Genomic DNA, 14,907 nt, shown 5'->3' on the forward strand with positions numbered 1-14,907 from the left:
GTTTTTCTATGGAGGTTGAGTGCTCAGTGAGTTATAGAAACAGACTGGTGTGCTACAACTGCTGGAACTGGATTTATGGGGCGACCATGGCACAGGGGGTTGGGAAGCTCATCTGTAACCGGTTCGATCCCCCTGCTCTCTCTGTCCAGGTCGTTGTGTCCTTGGGCAAGACACTTTACCCTACTACCTACTGGTGTTGGCCAGAGGGGCCGATTGGGCGATATGGCAGCCTCGCTTCTGTCAGTCTGCCCCAGGGCAGCTGTGGCTACAACCGTAGCTTGCCTCCACCAGTGTGTGAATGTGAGAGTGAATGAATAGTGGAATTGTGCCTAGAAAAGCGCTATATAAATGCAATCCATTATGATATGGCACATTAACAGTGTGGGTGCATCAAATTCCTGCTCCCATGAGGCCACTGGAGCTAAATGCACCCAATAAAGACAATGACAGCAATTCCACCAAATGACAGAAGCTGAGTCAACATGCAGTGGTGGTTAAATGCTTGTGAAATGATCATCGTGCGATTTGAAGTTGAGCAAATGGGGGAACAAAACTGTGTCTGTGACTTGAGGTCACAAATACATAGTGGGGCCTAGTCAAAAATGCACATTTTCTTATCTACCTCTGCTGATGCTAAAATCCAGATGAAAGCAACACTGCACTTGGTTCGTTGTTGCAAAGCATCAGACTAAAGCTGCTAGCGAGAAACATAAAACACATTGTAAGAGCTGAGATGCTTGGTTGTGCCCAGAGCGGCTGGTGTGTTGGCGGGGGTAAATGGAGAATGATGGTCAGCACAGAAATAATCTCCATGATTCTCCTCCTGATTGCCTCACGTCTGAATTCCCTGTGCCATGTCTTTTCCTGATCCACTAATCGATACCTACACACCCCCCACCCCCAAAGTCTTCCCACTAGCTGACAGCAGCCATGCCTCTTCCAGCCCATTACATGCTGTAATTGTTTCTTTATTTTCCTCCCGCCGTACTGGCAGTGTTACCACAGTGTGGCCTTATGTCACCCTCTGGACCCACAGAGAGCATAAGCCCGGATCAATTGGCTTCCCCACAAAAGTCCCAACATTCTTTTATGGCTAACACGTTATTCACAAGTCACATGTCACGGTAACTCTACCTTTTGCCACACAAAGCACACATGTAAAGGTCAGCTGTCAGAAGGAGGGCGAGAGTCAACAAACCCTGGCATCTAATGTTACGAGACATGACTTTAACATCCTTTTATTAGACTGACTGCGGGTATTGTCCCAAATTATAAACCAAGGGGAAATTTTACTATCAAACAATCCTGATGTTAACAGTGAGTTTAATTTACTGCTCAATATACTCCAATGAAGTTGCATGCATGCTAAAACCACACCGTATAACCATACTTCTATGTTTAAGCTGATAGTGTAATGCAGTTAATGCTGCGTTCCGTTCTTTTGACATTTTTATAGTTTTACCGCTCTAAGGACTTCAGACTATAAGATAGAATGCAAATGTTGAGGCAAATGAGAACAATCTACACACCAGAAAAGCTGAAAGCAGGTGTTTTTATTTATTTCTTTTCTCTATTTTGTTTCTGTCCACCTGATGAATGAAGTTTGACTGCCTGTGAGCGCTGGATGTTGGGAGACTCTTGCTCCTTCAGTTCAGGTTACTGCTACACAGGTTACTCAGGTTACTTGCTGGAATTAGTTCCAGTGCAAGTGAAAGAGTTGCGATCTGGCGGAGAGGTGGTTGTTAAAAGGGGCTTGCAACAAAACAATTATTGTCTGGGTATGGTGGTAGTGGAAGGAGAGGTGTGATTTTTGGTGAACTGATGAACTGTGCTCTGTATCAGCAAGCAGGCAAGAATATTCCCTGTTTTTTTTACCCTGTCCCTGAAAACACCTGCTTACATAGACTGTTAGAAAGGCTCTGCAGAGATAACTCGAACAACGTAGTTGGTAAAACTGGTCACTACAAGCAATACCTGTGTATCAACCAATTCACTGTTAATTTAAAACCGTCTTTTTCTTTCAGCTTTAAGGTTGAAAGCAAATTAGGCTTACAGATTGTTGAGACTTTATATAAAAAACAGACGTAGCCACTGTAATGTTGCCTGCTGGTTCTTGATAGCTGCTGCCATTGTACTGTTTTTTTCAGCGTGAGAAGTGACCATATCCAGATAAACTACATGAGTACAACAGATACCTGTTTCTATGTTCACAAATAACATAGCGCAGAAATGCTTTGAGTGCATTCTTCTAAGACGGTTATTACTGCAATGAACTACACAGAAAGACTAATTGTTTTTGAAATCCTCCTGAAAGGGGCAGCATGGTGACCCTTAGCACTGTTGCCTCACAACAACAAGGTCCTGAGATCAATTCCACCATCAGGCTGTGGTCTTTCTGTGTGGAATTTGCATGTTCTCTTTACATGGGTTCTCTCCGGGTGCTCCAGCTTCCTCTCACATTCCAAATACATGCAGTTAGTGGGGACAGGTTAATTGGAAACTCTAAATTGCCCATAGGTGTGAATGTGAGTGACTGTGACTGTCTCTATGTGTTAGCCCTGCGACAGACTGGCGACCTCTCCAGGGCATACCTCGCCTCTAACCCTTGCAACTCGAAAAACATGAGACAGAGCAGGAATATGCCAATAATAATGCAAACCCTCAATGCATTTTAAATGGTTATGCCATTAAAAAACATTAACTCATAATAGCTGTTTAAAAATGCTAAAGCAGCAATAGAGGCCAAAACCCATTTTTGTATTAGGTCTTAACCCTTTATTTACCTTAGTTATGCCCATTTTGCTATAGAGGGAAAATCAAACGCTTCCTGAAAGGACTGGAGTGCTTTCCTTTTATAGTCAAAATTACAAAATAAGTCTATTTACCAAGAATGTATCTTGGTAAATAAAGCATTAATTATATATTTTTTTATCCAGCTGTAAAGTTATGCATTTTAACACTGGAGTATATCAGTAATGACTCGCTCACAGCCTCAAGTGGCCTGCAATTTTTGTTATTTCTGCATTTGCTTCATTCTGGGATACGCAGGCTGTTGTGCGGTTGAGATTTATGCATTGGTTGTATTAGCTCGTTAAAAAGCAGATGGCTTCTGTGAGGGATGAACCAGAACTCAAGGAACAGGAATTTCCTCCTGTCACCTCAGCACTGAAGACATTTTTTCACCAGGTGTCTACACGCATCTGTTGGAAGTGAAGTTGCGTGGATAAACGAATTATATTTAACCATGTAAACAACAGAGCAGTATGGTGGGCACACTGTTTGTGTAATTCCTTTATCCTATATACTGATTACAGCTGCAGTGTGGTTCTAATTGGCAGTGTGTCTGAAGTGGAACACACTGTGTTTTTGCTTATTGTATGCTTTTATCTTTGTTAAACAGGTGTGTGGAACCATGAATCTCTTCCAGCATATCTAGCAGAAAATAAATATAGGCATTTATTTCCATCTGCAAGTGTCTTTCATGCTCCATAGATATGAGCTGCTCTGGCAAAAAATTGCCCCTGTTCAGTGGAAACAGCAGAGTGGTGAAATGCATGTGAGATGGATCATCTCAGACAAGCATGATGGAGCCAGTATCTGCTTGGCCATTACTGCTGTAGCTTACGAGAAGTGAGAAAGGTGATCAATGGGTGGAAACTGGTCCTATTCTCCTACTAATTCACGCAAAAGAATGGGCCACTGGTATTTAGGGCACTCTGATTTCAGTCCCCAATGCTTGAGGTCATCAGTAGATAGACTACATAATGTGTGTTTTCTTTGGTTTATCTGCTAGGTCAACACATCTCTGCTTCACTATCATTCATAATCTACTGTAGCAGGGTTTGCACTGCCTTTTATTGCTGATAAAATTAAATAACAAGAAGCACTCAGAGCCAACCTCTGCCAAGGCAGCTCACTTTCTGGACACTGTTTACTTTTAATGGAATAATGCTGTAATTTTTTATATATTCATTCTGTTTTTTTGTCATGTTTAAACATACTTCAAGAAATGATCTGAATAGATCTGAAAAATATAAATATAATTGCAAACTGAATACGTAGGAACATGTGGCACCCTACAGTACTACTCTAATACTCTTTAGAATGACCCATTCAGCTAGCTCCTGATAGCATCCCCTTCAACCACCAACAGCCAGATGCATCTTATACAAACTCCTGGAAGTTTCTGTTGTGATTTGGCTACCCTTTTAATACCTGGTTATCAAATATTAATGGTGTCATCAATGAAGTGTACTACACAAACAAGGAGATTATCTACTAATTGGAAAATTGTCTCTCAAAGGCCTGCTACATTTTGTAGACTGCAACTGTTTTAAGCAAAATACGATTAATAGGAAGTGGAATGGCTCTCTGCATGTTGCCTATGGCCCAGGTGACATTGCAATGCACTGCACTGTGCTTGAAGGACATTCTCCCTGCAGCTCTCACCTCCCATTTGCTGTCCTGGGTTCTCCTCTTGAGCTGGATGTTCCAGTTCTCGGCGTCCACCTCTGCACAGTGGGCGATGGTCATGGCCACCGGGCAGAAGAGATCCAGGCCAGGAGGTCCGTATGTTACTTCTGGGCCCAGGAGGATTTCACAGCTGTCCAGTGTTTGGACACTAAAAACACACAGAGAGTAAATGCAAATCTTATTAGGTGATACGAGGAAATAAGTTACAGTACTGCAGACAACAGACACTGCCTGTGTTCACACGTGGAGACACGTCAGCAGAATGGATGCCTCGGCTCTCGTATAATTGTACCTTTTGATGCCTGGACTCGCTGTGCGTCATAAATGCATTTACTGCAGCTATGAGCTGCTTGCACAGCTGTCTTTGAAGCAATCTGTGCAACAAAATGCCTTTTTGCAAGACTGAAAAACAGCTGGTAGCAAGGTGAAATGCTCCATTCACTTCTTTACCTATATTTTTTGAAGCTCCATATTTATGATGGGGCAGCTTCACTGCTATCCACTGCTTTCCATTATATTTGAAAGCATTGTTAAGACTTCTTGCTGTGCTCTTTATGACTGTCCATATTTAACACATTCTATTTAGTAGAGCCATCATATGTGCATAACATCTCTCTTTGCACTTGCGCTTCTGCTGCTGCAAGCGAACCAACAAATTAATGAGCTCATGAAAAGAGGTGGACTGCCAACAAAACATGCCTCCAGGCAGGTACTTCCAAGTTTGAATGGCCATGAGTGAAAATGCTGAACCCTTGCTCCCCAAGTTCAAGTTATTGCCACACAGCCAGGCTGCTGGAATTAGTTCAAGCACAGGTGAAAAACTCTTGCCGGCGACTTGGAGTTCGCTCATTAAAAGCAGCTTACAACAAACAGGTCCTGCCAGTGGACGGTGGCGGCAGCAGTTGAGCTTCTGAGAAAGAGGGCAGGCAGATCATGACACAGGAGAGGAACACCTCAACAAAGCTCTTTAATCAGTCATCAGGTCAGAGATATGAGAGGCTTGGTTTGTTAGGACTTCTTCCTTTGAATGAGGCATACACTAAAGCAGCAGCTTTAGTGTATGAGACACCTCTACAGTGCAGAGGAATGCCTAATGTTGTGTTAGTGCCATTAATTTACAACGACTTGTGTCTTAGATTTGTATTTTTCACCATCATTTTCTGATATCACGCTTGTAATACGTCGCAGTTTGACATTTCTTCCACTATAACGAATTACAGTGAAGGAAGGAAGACATTCACTAGCGACTACAGCTAGAAATCCACAACACAGCAACAGATTGACTCAGCAGTTCATGATTCAAGAAATTGACAGTTTATTTACACAACTGGCATCTATTTTTGTACTAAAGTAGAGGGTTTCCTTTGTTTGTACCAGTACTTTGTAGATAACTTGATTGGATTTTTTCTATCTAGCTTTATATAAAACTTTCACCTAAATAGACTAGAAAATCTATATCAAAAGAATAGATTTTAATTTAAAAGGTGACATGAACTATCCCTGTTTAACACTAGCCACACCCCTAAGTACTTCACCAGCACCCTGATGAATACATTAAAACAACAAAAAGAATGCACTACTAACTACTAGGCATCAGGCTGGTAATGTGTGTGTCACAAACAGGAGAAGTGTGCAAATCCAAAGATTTGAACAGCAGTCAGAAAAAAATCTGGTCAGAAAACCCAGTGCAAACCCCTCAAAATAAAGCTAAGATTAGGGATATTTAGGGGCAACTCACTATGTATATTAGTAAGTAAGTAAAATTTATTTATATAGCGCTTTTCGCAGATAAAAATCACACAGTGCTTTACAACAAAGAAAAAGAAAAATGAAAAGAATGAAATACAACAAATAACAACGTAAAACAGTAAAATACAACATAAAAACAACAAATTAATTAAAAGCTTACCTATATAAAAATGTCTTCAGCTGCTTTTTAAAAGAATCAATGGAGTCTGTACAGCATAAAACCAGTGGGAGAGAATTCCACAACCTTGGTGCCACTGCCTGAAAGGCACGATCACCACGAGTTTTAAATCGAGTGCGTGGGGCCACCACCAGTCTCTGACATGATGACCTTTGAGCTCGGGAAGAGGAATGCCGTTTCAGCAGGTCAGAGATGTACTGGGGAGCTTGACCATGTAGGGCCCTAAAGGTTAAAACTTAAATTTTAAAGTTAAACCTAAAATTTACAGGCAACCACTGAAGGAAGGCCAAAACTGGAGTGATATGAGATCCTCTCCTGTTAAGAGTCGTGCTGCAGCATTCTGCACAGTCTGAAGACGATTTAAAGCTGATTTGTTAAAACAAGTAAAAAGACCATTACAGTAGTCGCAATGTGAAGAAATAAAAGCATGAATAATCATCTCAAGTTCAGGCTTTGACACCATTAGTCTGAGTTTTGAAATATTTCTTAAATGATAAAAACAATTCTGGACCAGCCGTTTGGAATGTCACTCAAGCAACATCGAGCTGTCAAATATGACGCGAGGTTCTTAAGGCTCGATTTTACATAAGGGTCTAAGAAGCTGATATGCTGCCCTATTTCTGGAATCATATGGTCAGGAGCAATAATTAAAGTTTCTGTGTTATCAGATCATATTATACATTATATAATATAATATATACCTATTATACATTTCTAACAATATTTCTAACAATTGTATAATATTAAGAATTATTTTTATAGCATTAAAATAAATGACACAGTGAACAAAAAAAATCAATCTGAAACTCCCCTTTCCCCCCCAACTGGTCACGGCAGATGGCCCCGCCCCTCCCTGAGCGTGGTTCTGCCGGAGGTTTCTTCCTGTTAAAAGGAAGTTTTTCATTTCCACTGTCACCAATATGCTTGCTCATAGGCTGTTGGCTGTTGGGGTTTTCTCAGTTTTTTGTGTTGTAGGGTTACAACACAAAAAAATATCAAGTTAGGAAAAAAGATCTGATAGATAACCTCAAGCAAGCCCATACAAACACTAAGCAATAATAATCAATAAATCATTCCTAAAGATGAAATCTATTCACAGGTAATGTTAGCTCTTAATTCAGATTTTTTGGACCATCAAATTATTACGCAACCATTCGTATGCCTTCTTAAAGTGCGTTAAGTGATTCAGACAACATCAACTTTTTCAACTTTAACCTTGATAAATGTCACTTAAACTTAAGCAAAACCAACATACACATGTACATGCACACTATTTCTAAACAGTCAATTTTATGATTAGGTCTATATTTCACTATCAATCATTCGCTCTACATTTTTTTAAAATCAGCCAATCACACCTATTGAAAGGATTAGCCCAGCAAAATGTCTCAACATCGCCTCACAAAGCTAAAACTTTCAGTCTGCTACATGCTCACAGCTGTTCTGACACTTTTCCTAAATCACACTGAAACTCCTTTTTTTCTCAGAATGTTTGTGGATATGAGCCTTGCAGTGGAGTGCCGGGGGAACAAGATGCAAGCACATTTTGTTAAGCTCTGCTTTGACCGCTGCTTTTTTTCCACAGGGTCATAAACATGTTTGACAGCGAGGCTTGGTGCTTTTATGCCTGTTTGTCTGATGACCCCCTTTCAGTGTGCTGCTCCCAGAAAGCAGAGTTCATACTGAGATTAAAAGTTGGCGCCTGGCATTGAGTGACTGGTTCCTCTTTGTGTTCTGTATGGTTTGATCTTATTTAATATTTCTTTTAGCATTCACCCGGCAACCTGCTGAGACTTCCTGTCAAGAATAATGTTTATGTGCTACATAATTATTTGCTGAATTAAGCAATAGCGGCAGAACTTTCACAAAGTTCACGGTCCTTTCCTTCTAAGCATTGCTGTGGGAAATTAGCTGTCCATAAAAGTGATATCAAACACAAACACTGCTACACTTCCGATATGACGAGCTGTCAGATTTGGTTGGATGAGTGTGTAAACAAGCTGGCAAGGTCAGCTTCAACAAATATATTTGGAGAAAACTTGTGTGCACCCACTTAAAGCAACCACAGTACCTGAAGCTCCCTTTTGATAAATAACATATATTAGTTTTATATTACAGGATTTAGTCCAAACTTTTACTTTTGCACCTTAATAAAGACTGATTTGAATGTGACATTCATGTATTGTACACACACAGGAGTGAAAATCTTTGTCCTGCAGAAATAACTTTTGTATTTATTCTGATTCCACTTCCACTGAAAATACGACTGAACTTTGTTAGTCTTACAACATTTGCATAATTCTGATACTTTTTTCCAATGCAGATTTTGCATTTTAAGATTTAAACAGGCAGATTGATGCCAATGATTTTTGAGCTATGAGTCTTTTTGCATAATCATCTGAGCCAGTGGTTCACAAACCTGTAATTTAACATATGCGAGGCGCAGATGCTTCTGTTTTAATTGTGTTATCTTTAATTTTTTAGATACTGACAGCTGAAGACAGACTGGAAGGTAGAGACGGGGAAGGAGCAACAAACAGCAAAAACTTACTGTAAAGGTGCTGGTATGGTAATACATACGCACAGTTTCAGAAATTAATACCTTATATTGTTGGATCGTTTCATTAATATTGCAGCTGGAGATGATTGAAAGATTGAATTTAATTACTTACTACTGGGAAGCATAAATCTACAATACACTTGTAGATTTAGATTTTATTATCTGCAAAAGAAGAACTGACTATAGCTTTAAACTAAAGGTCTAATATTTGCATCCAAAATATTGTGGAGCAGAAGTATAAAGTTGTATGACATAGATACACACTTGTCAAAAAACACATTCTCATGATCTCAAAGGAAAAAAACAATATATCTGTCTATACTGGGTAATATGCTACGGATGAAAGGATGCCTCATCGCTTCATGGAAAGGAAAATGATCAACCCACAGAGGACTGACTTCAAAGACACACAAAAATCAAAGACAAAAAAAAAAGTCAAAGGTATCTATTCCTTTGTCCTCCAGGAACTGTTTGCTTACTCTCACCATATGAGGCTGGACAGTCATGCACCAGGAGGAAGCCAGGACCCACTGCACCAGTGTTGGGTCTGACAGTGGGTCCAAGGATCTCATCCCTAAACTTAATGGCATTCAGGGTGCCATTGCCTAGCCTGTAGAGGTCTGTGTGTCCCTTCTTGGATATGGCTCTCTAGGCCATCACTTACATCACTGAATCATGTTAGAGGCAGCATAACATTCATTATGGCATCTCTAGACCCTTTCACATCTGTCAGTTGTGCTCAGGGTGAACCTGCTCTCATCTGTGAAAAGCACAAGGTGCCAGTGGTGGACCTGCTAATTCAGATATCGTAAGACAAATGCCAATTGCGCTCTTGAAATGCAGATGGATGGAACTTCAGTCAGTTTGTTTTTTTACTTCTGCAGTAAAACATCTCCCTATGTACAGTTTTTGTCAAGCCGGCTTATATTTGTGGTGCAACTGTGTGTGGTTGCCTGAGGATGATCTCTAATAAGTTGGTGGAGATTTCTTCCACAGGCCAAACAGTTACAGCGTTGAACACTTAAGAGTCTGAACACTTTTATGGCGAGTTAACAATTCAAAATAAGAATTACTGCCAGAGATTAGAAGTAACTACTTAAGTACTTCATTACTGTATGTTACTGTACTCTGTACTTTACTTGAGTATGTATCTATTTACACTTACATTTCTTACATTTCTTAAATTTAATCCTTCCTTATACTCCTTATCCTTATTTTGAATACAGGCTTGTTACTTTATGTTCAGTGGTATCACTGGCACTCGTTCCATCCCACTTTAACGTTGCAAGTTGTAGCCTCGGTACTTTAGCATTTAGCGAGCACTAGAGAAGAGGAGCAAGCATAAAGGAGGTAATGTTTTTTTTTAACTATCAGTTAATTTCAAATACTAAATTTGTATCAGCTCAACAAACATCAGCAAACACAATCTGTGTGAAGTTTGTTGCACAGTTTGTAGCTAGCTAAAGGTCCAGCTGCCGTAAAAAAGACAGGACAAGAGAGGAAGAAGAGAATTATTTAACTGCTCAGTGAAGCTTGATAAACTACAAATTTGACAGTTACATGCAATGTGATCATTTTTAATCACATATAAGATCTGTATATGATGTGTTTCAATAAATTATGCATTTTTATATTGTGAAACGTCCTGCAAAACAAACTTAAGTTATTCAAACGTTGCTTGAAAATAGTTTGTACGAGATAAAGAGGTTAGCTTGTGGTACTGTGGTGTTGTTTTTACCAACTTTATGCTGTCTAGTATGGAGACAATACACACTATACTGTTACTGTATACTGCAGTCTGATTTGTTCTTATTTAACATCACTTGCCAGTATTTCCAAGTTAAGGATACCAAAGGATACACTCTTTGTCGTCTGTAATGCCAGATATTGGAATTTTGTTGTATATCTGTATTTTAATACAGTCTTACTCATCCAGACAAGTCCAGGAAACTTCAAACTGCAACGTGCAGGGAACAGCAATTATTGGGCCAAGCGCGCAGTCAGATACTGATTTAGGGAACACTTATTTTGCTTTTGCTCTGCCTTCAGTTGGCAGTTGGTGTTTTTAATATCGCTCCATCATGTTCATTTAGTTGTGGGAAGCCAAAATACACCATCAAGATTAAAACTGTCCCTATATATACATGTACAAGAGATGGCTAACTGCAGTGGATGATTGCACGGAAATGCGCTTGGGTAACTTGGAATATTGTTTGCAAACTATTTTTTCTGGATTTCAGCAGTTAACTTATTAGAACCAGTAGAAATTGAAGCTGAAATTACAAAGATGTGATTGAAGGTGTAATAAGGCAGAAATGTATGAGACATTTCATATTCCATGAATAATACCGTCCAAATTCTTACCAGCTAATAAAAGTCAAAGTCATATCTACACACCACATCTACTATTTTTTCTTTCTCACTGTCTCACTCCTTTTATTCTGTGCAGGCCTAAAATTGCTCATTACTTTTCTGTTCAAAAGACTGAAAGTTGACTCATGTTGCTGAGCAGCCCGCTGGATACAGCATGCCACCAACACCATAGCAGTTAGGGGTGTGTTTCCCACAGAGAGCAGCCATGCTACTTGCTGTGCTGCTGCTAGATAAAAGCATGCTTTTAAATGGCATGTGATTTACCCAGAACAACTGCCTGTTTACTTGCAATGTCATGTTCATACAGCCATAATTGTCTTAACAGCCTCCAAAATGATACTTCAACTTTATTTATGTCTTCTCCCGCCTCCACCTGCTGGAAACTTTTCTGACTTTTTCATAAGTGATGTGTTATGTAAGCTCCTCTGCCATTACAGCAGCTTATCAGAATTAAAAGCAGATTCTGTCTGTTGGAACACCTTCACAGTGAATGCTCTTTCTGGGTGCTGACATCTACTCCAGACTTCCCAATTACTGCTTCAGCATCCGCCCTGGTAAGGAGGGGTGAGGTATTCTGATTTTGTCTGCTTCTCAGGCCGGGTGCTATCTCATTGCACAACCCTCTGCCCTATGTCTGTTAGCTCAGTCAGTTTTTCAGTTATGTCAACAGCAGTCCGACTCTTTACTGGCCCTGAGAGAGCTCTTGGCCCATCAGCCAACAGCACTGAGCCTGATCACACATTTAATGCAAAGTGCAGGGAAGGAGCAGATTACCTGCTCCTTAAGTAGCCTGCAGCTCAGGCCCTAGATTCCTACAGCAGCCTGAAGCGCCTGAGGCTAGCAGTCTCTTTTCTCAATTCCACTTGTCATCACGATGAAGGGCCCTATACGGCAGCTTCTTGAGCGCCTAGAGGAGGTGCATTATTTAAAGTGAGCAGTGATTCACTCCTCGGGGACCCCAGGAGCTGCGCAAAGTGGCAGACTGGGTCGGGGGTGGTGACGGCAGACTTAATAAATGCACACATTAGCACACTCCATTAGCTTCACCTCTATTTGCTTGTAGTCTCCCACCTGTTTGTCCCACTGTGCTTTTGTCCATTTTAAGTTAATGCAGGCACCTTATGCGGTGTACGGATACATTAATCAAACAGGCTCCTTTATGAGACTTACTTTTAGCTTTAACCAACCTTTTAACTTTGCAAAATCTCTAATGCAGCGTAACATGAAAACAGCCTTGTGAAAGCTACAGTAGCTGATTGACATAAATGTCCTGGAGAGCATTAACAATAACTTGAATCACCAATTTGTGCAAAGAGTAAAAAAAAAAAAGCACCATTAAGCATTGATTTGTAACACTATTACAATTGCTATTCAACTGACTTTGAGACCACTTCATCTTTAGTCCCAGGACCTTGGCGCACTGCAACCCACTTGACTGGGAAAATGAGAGCAAGCAAAAAGGCTAATCACTTGAAACAACTCAACATGCTATTTGGTCACTTATCACTGAGAGCGCTGCTCTGATTGCTAAAAATAACACCAAATTACCGTAACTATTGAAATAAATGTTTGAAACACTAGTGAAGCTAGCATACAAACAATAGTATGTTTTGCTAAGGTTGAAGCACTATTTCTGTTGCTTTTGTACAGCAGATAAAATGATCTTTGCTTCTAATTCCTGTTGTAATGTTTTTTTTGTCTCTGTGCCTTTTGTGTTCCCCCCGGGCTACACTTTTAGTTACTTCCTACTTTATTCTGAAGGTTAATTCCTCATGTAGCTTTCTGTGGTTTTACTTCCCTTGTTTTTTCTTCTTCCTGCTTTTGTTGTTCTCGTGATTGAGGCTACATGTGCCTTTTCACATTAGGGAAAACAGTGGTTGCTGATGCCCAAATTTATTACGACTGAAGGCAGTCGTAATATAGATGGTTTTATTCAAAGACGTAGGTAAAGTCTGAAACCACTCGCAGTTAGTAGCCATATTCAAAACAACTTTGGTGTGTCAAGATGTTAATAAACAGGGGTGCATATGTCTGTGAAGGTTCTCAGTCATCCAGGTCATCGTAGTCAAAGGAGCTTGCAAAGAAAAGCGTCTGGACTTCTTTAAGTTGCTTGAAAACGTTTCACCTCTCATCCGAGAAGCTTCTTCAGTTCTAAGGTCAAATGGTGGAGAGTCCCAGATATAAACCTAGTGGGAGTATCCCCCCCACAGGGGGACAAAAGGACCCCCTGATGATCCTCTAATCGCCTGAGCCAAGGTGTGAAACTGGGCGTGGGTCCCAATCAGCCAGAGTTTCGGGTGTGTTCATTGTGAAACCTGGCCCCACCTTATCATGCGAATTCCTGAGATCAGATGGCCCAGGATGTGAGTGGGCGTTAAGGCGTCTGGGAAGGGATCTCAAAACTGGATTATAGATGGCAGAGAGTTTGTGTCGTTCTTCCGCTTATCCAATTCGAATGGGGGCTGTAATCTATCCCTGCTCCCATAGCTCATCAGTCTGCTGAATGGCCAACACAGAGAGACAGACAACCATTCACACTCACATGTACACCTACAAGTAAGTACAGTACAGTGTACAGTGTACAAGCATGATGTGACAATGTTGTTTTACTAATTGGATTAATGCTGCGCTCCTATACATTGTTAAACACTCATGGTTAATAGAGAAACGAAGCACAAACCATTAGACTTAAGTTATTAATATACTCTAGTACTGAATGATAATATTAAATATTAGGCTCATTAGGTTCAGCATCAGAACAGGACAGATCTCCTCTTCCTCATCAAACTGCAGATTTCCTCATCTATGTTTGAGCCTAACATTTCAAATGAAGATGGATCTCTGTCCTGAGGAAGACAAGACTTTTTTTCTAAAGTGTAATGTCACCTTGGTGGGGACAGTGGGATTTGTGAGCCCTGAACCAAAACCACGAACAATGTGTTCATCCAGAACACTGTGCAGTGGGATCTCTCAACCACGACTGGACCTGCGTAAGCAGGTGCTAAAAAGGCTCTCCATCCTGATAAACAGATCAGTTTGGACACCCAGAGTGGAAGCAGCCAGGATTTTAACCAGAGGGCCAGGCATCCAAGCAGGAAGTCGTGTCACACCTATGCACTGGTGCACTGACAGCTATGTATAACAGATAATCAGTTTTTAGCCCTCAAACTCTATAAAACCAATCCTGCAATTTACTCTGTGAGTGCTGCTTGGTCTGTTCGTGGGATTTATGAATTAAAAACTTATAAACAATATACTAAACCAGACCCTGAATGTTCACCTGGGCCTCTTTCATAAAGCACATCTGCGGAATATAATTTCATCAGAAAAAGTAATTTTCCTACGAGAACAAAGCTGCTTCTGCCTCAGTAGGTTGAAGGATTTATCTTACAATACAACGTGCTCATAAAACCTTGAAGGCAAAAGCGAATATGTCTGACCTAAGCAAAACCGCGACTTCAGAAGATTTAGATGAGCCTTTGAAAAGCTTAAAGAAAATAGCTTTAATAGGACTGCGAGTGTGTGGAGAAGTAGGTTGGAGGGGGGGTTGGGTGCAAGACACTGTAGTGGGAAA

General features: G+C 40.5%; 1 protein-coding gene across 3 annotated transcripts in view; it reads right to left on the bottom strand.

The window, feature by feature from the left end:
• The window catches only part of unc5db (unc-5 netrin receptor Db), a 294,402-nt gene that overhangs the window by 43,449 nt on the left and 236,046 nt on the right, over positions 1-14,907 (bottom strand). For all 3 annotated transcript variants that reach the window (XR_013101098.1, XM_004565812.4, XM_004565811.4), the window contains one exon: positions 4,450-4,621. Coding sequence is in view for 2 of the 3 variants with exons in the window: in XM_004565812.4 (XP_004565869.1) it covers positions 4,450-4,621 (172 nt within the window). In the remaining variant the exon portion in view is untranslated. The remainder of the gene's footprint in view (positions 1-4,449; positions 4,622-14,907) is intronic.

This window comes from Maylandia zebra, linkage group LG12 (genome assembly GCF_041146795.1).
Source record: "Maylandia zebra isolate NMK-2024a linkage group LG12, Mzebra_GT3a, whole genome shotgun sequence".
In the NCBI taxonomy this organism is placed as follows: domain Eukaryota; kingdom Metazoa; phylum Chordata; class Actinopteri; order Cichliformes; family Cichlidae; genus Maylandia; species Maylandia zebra.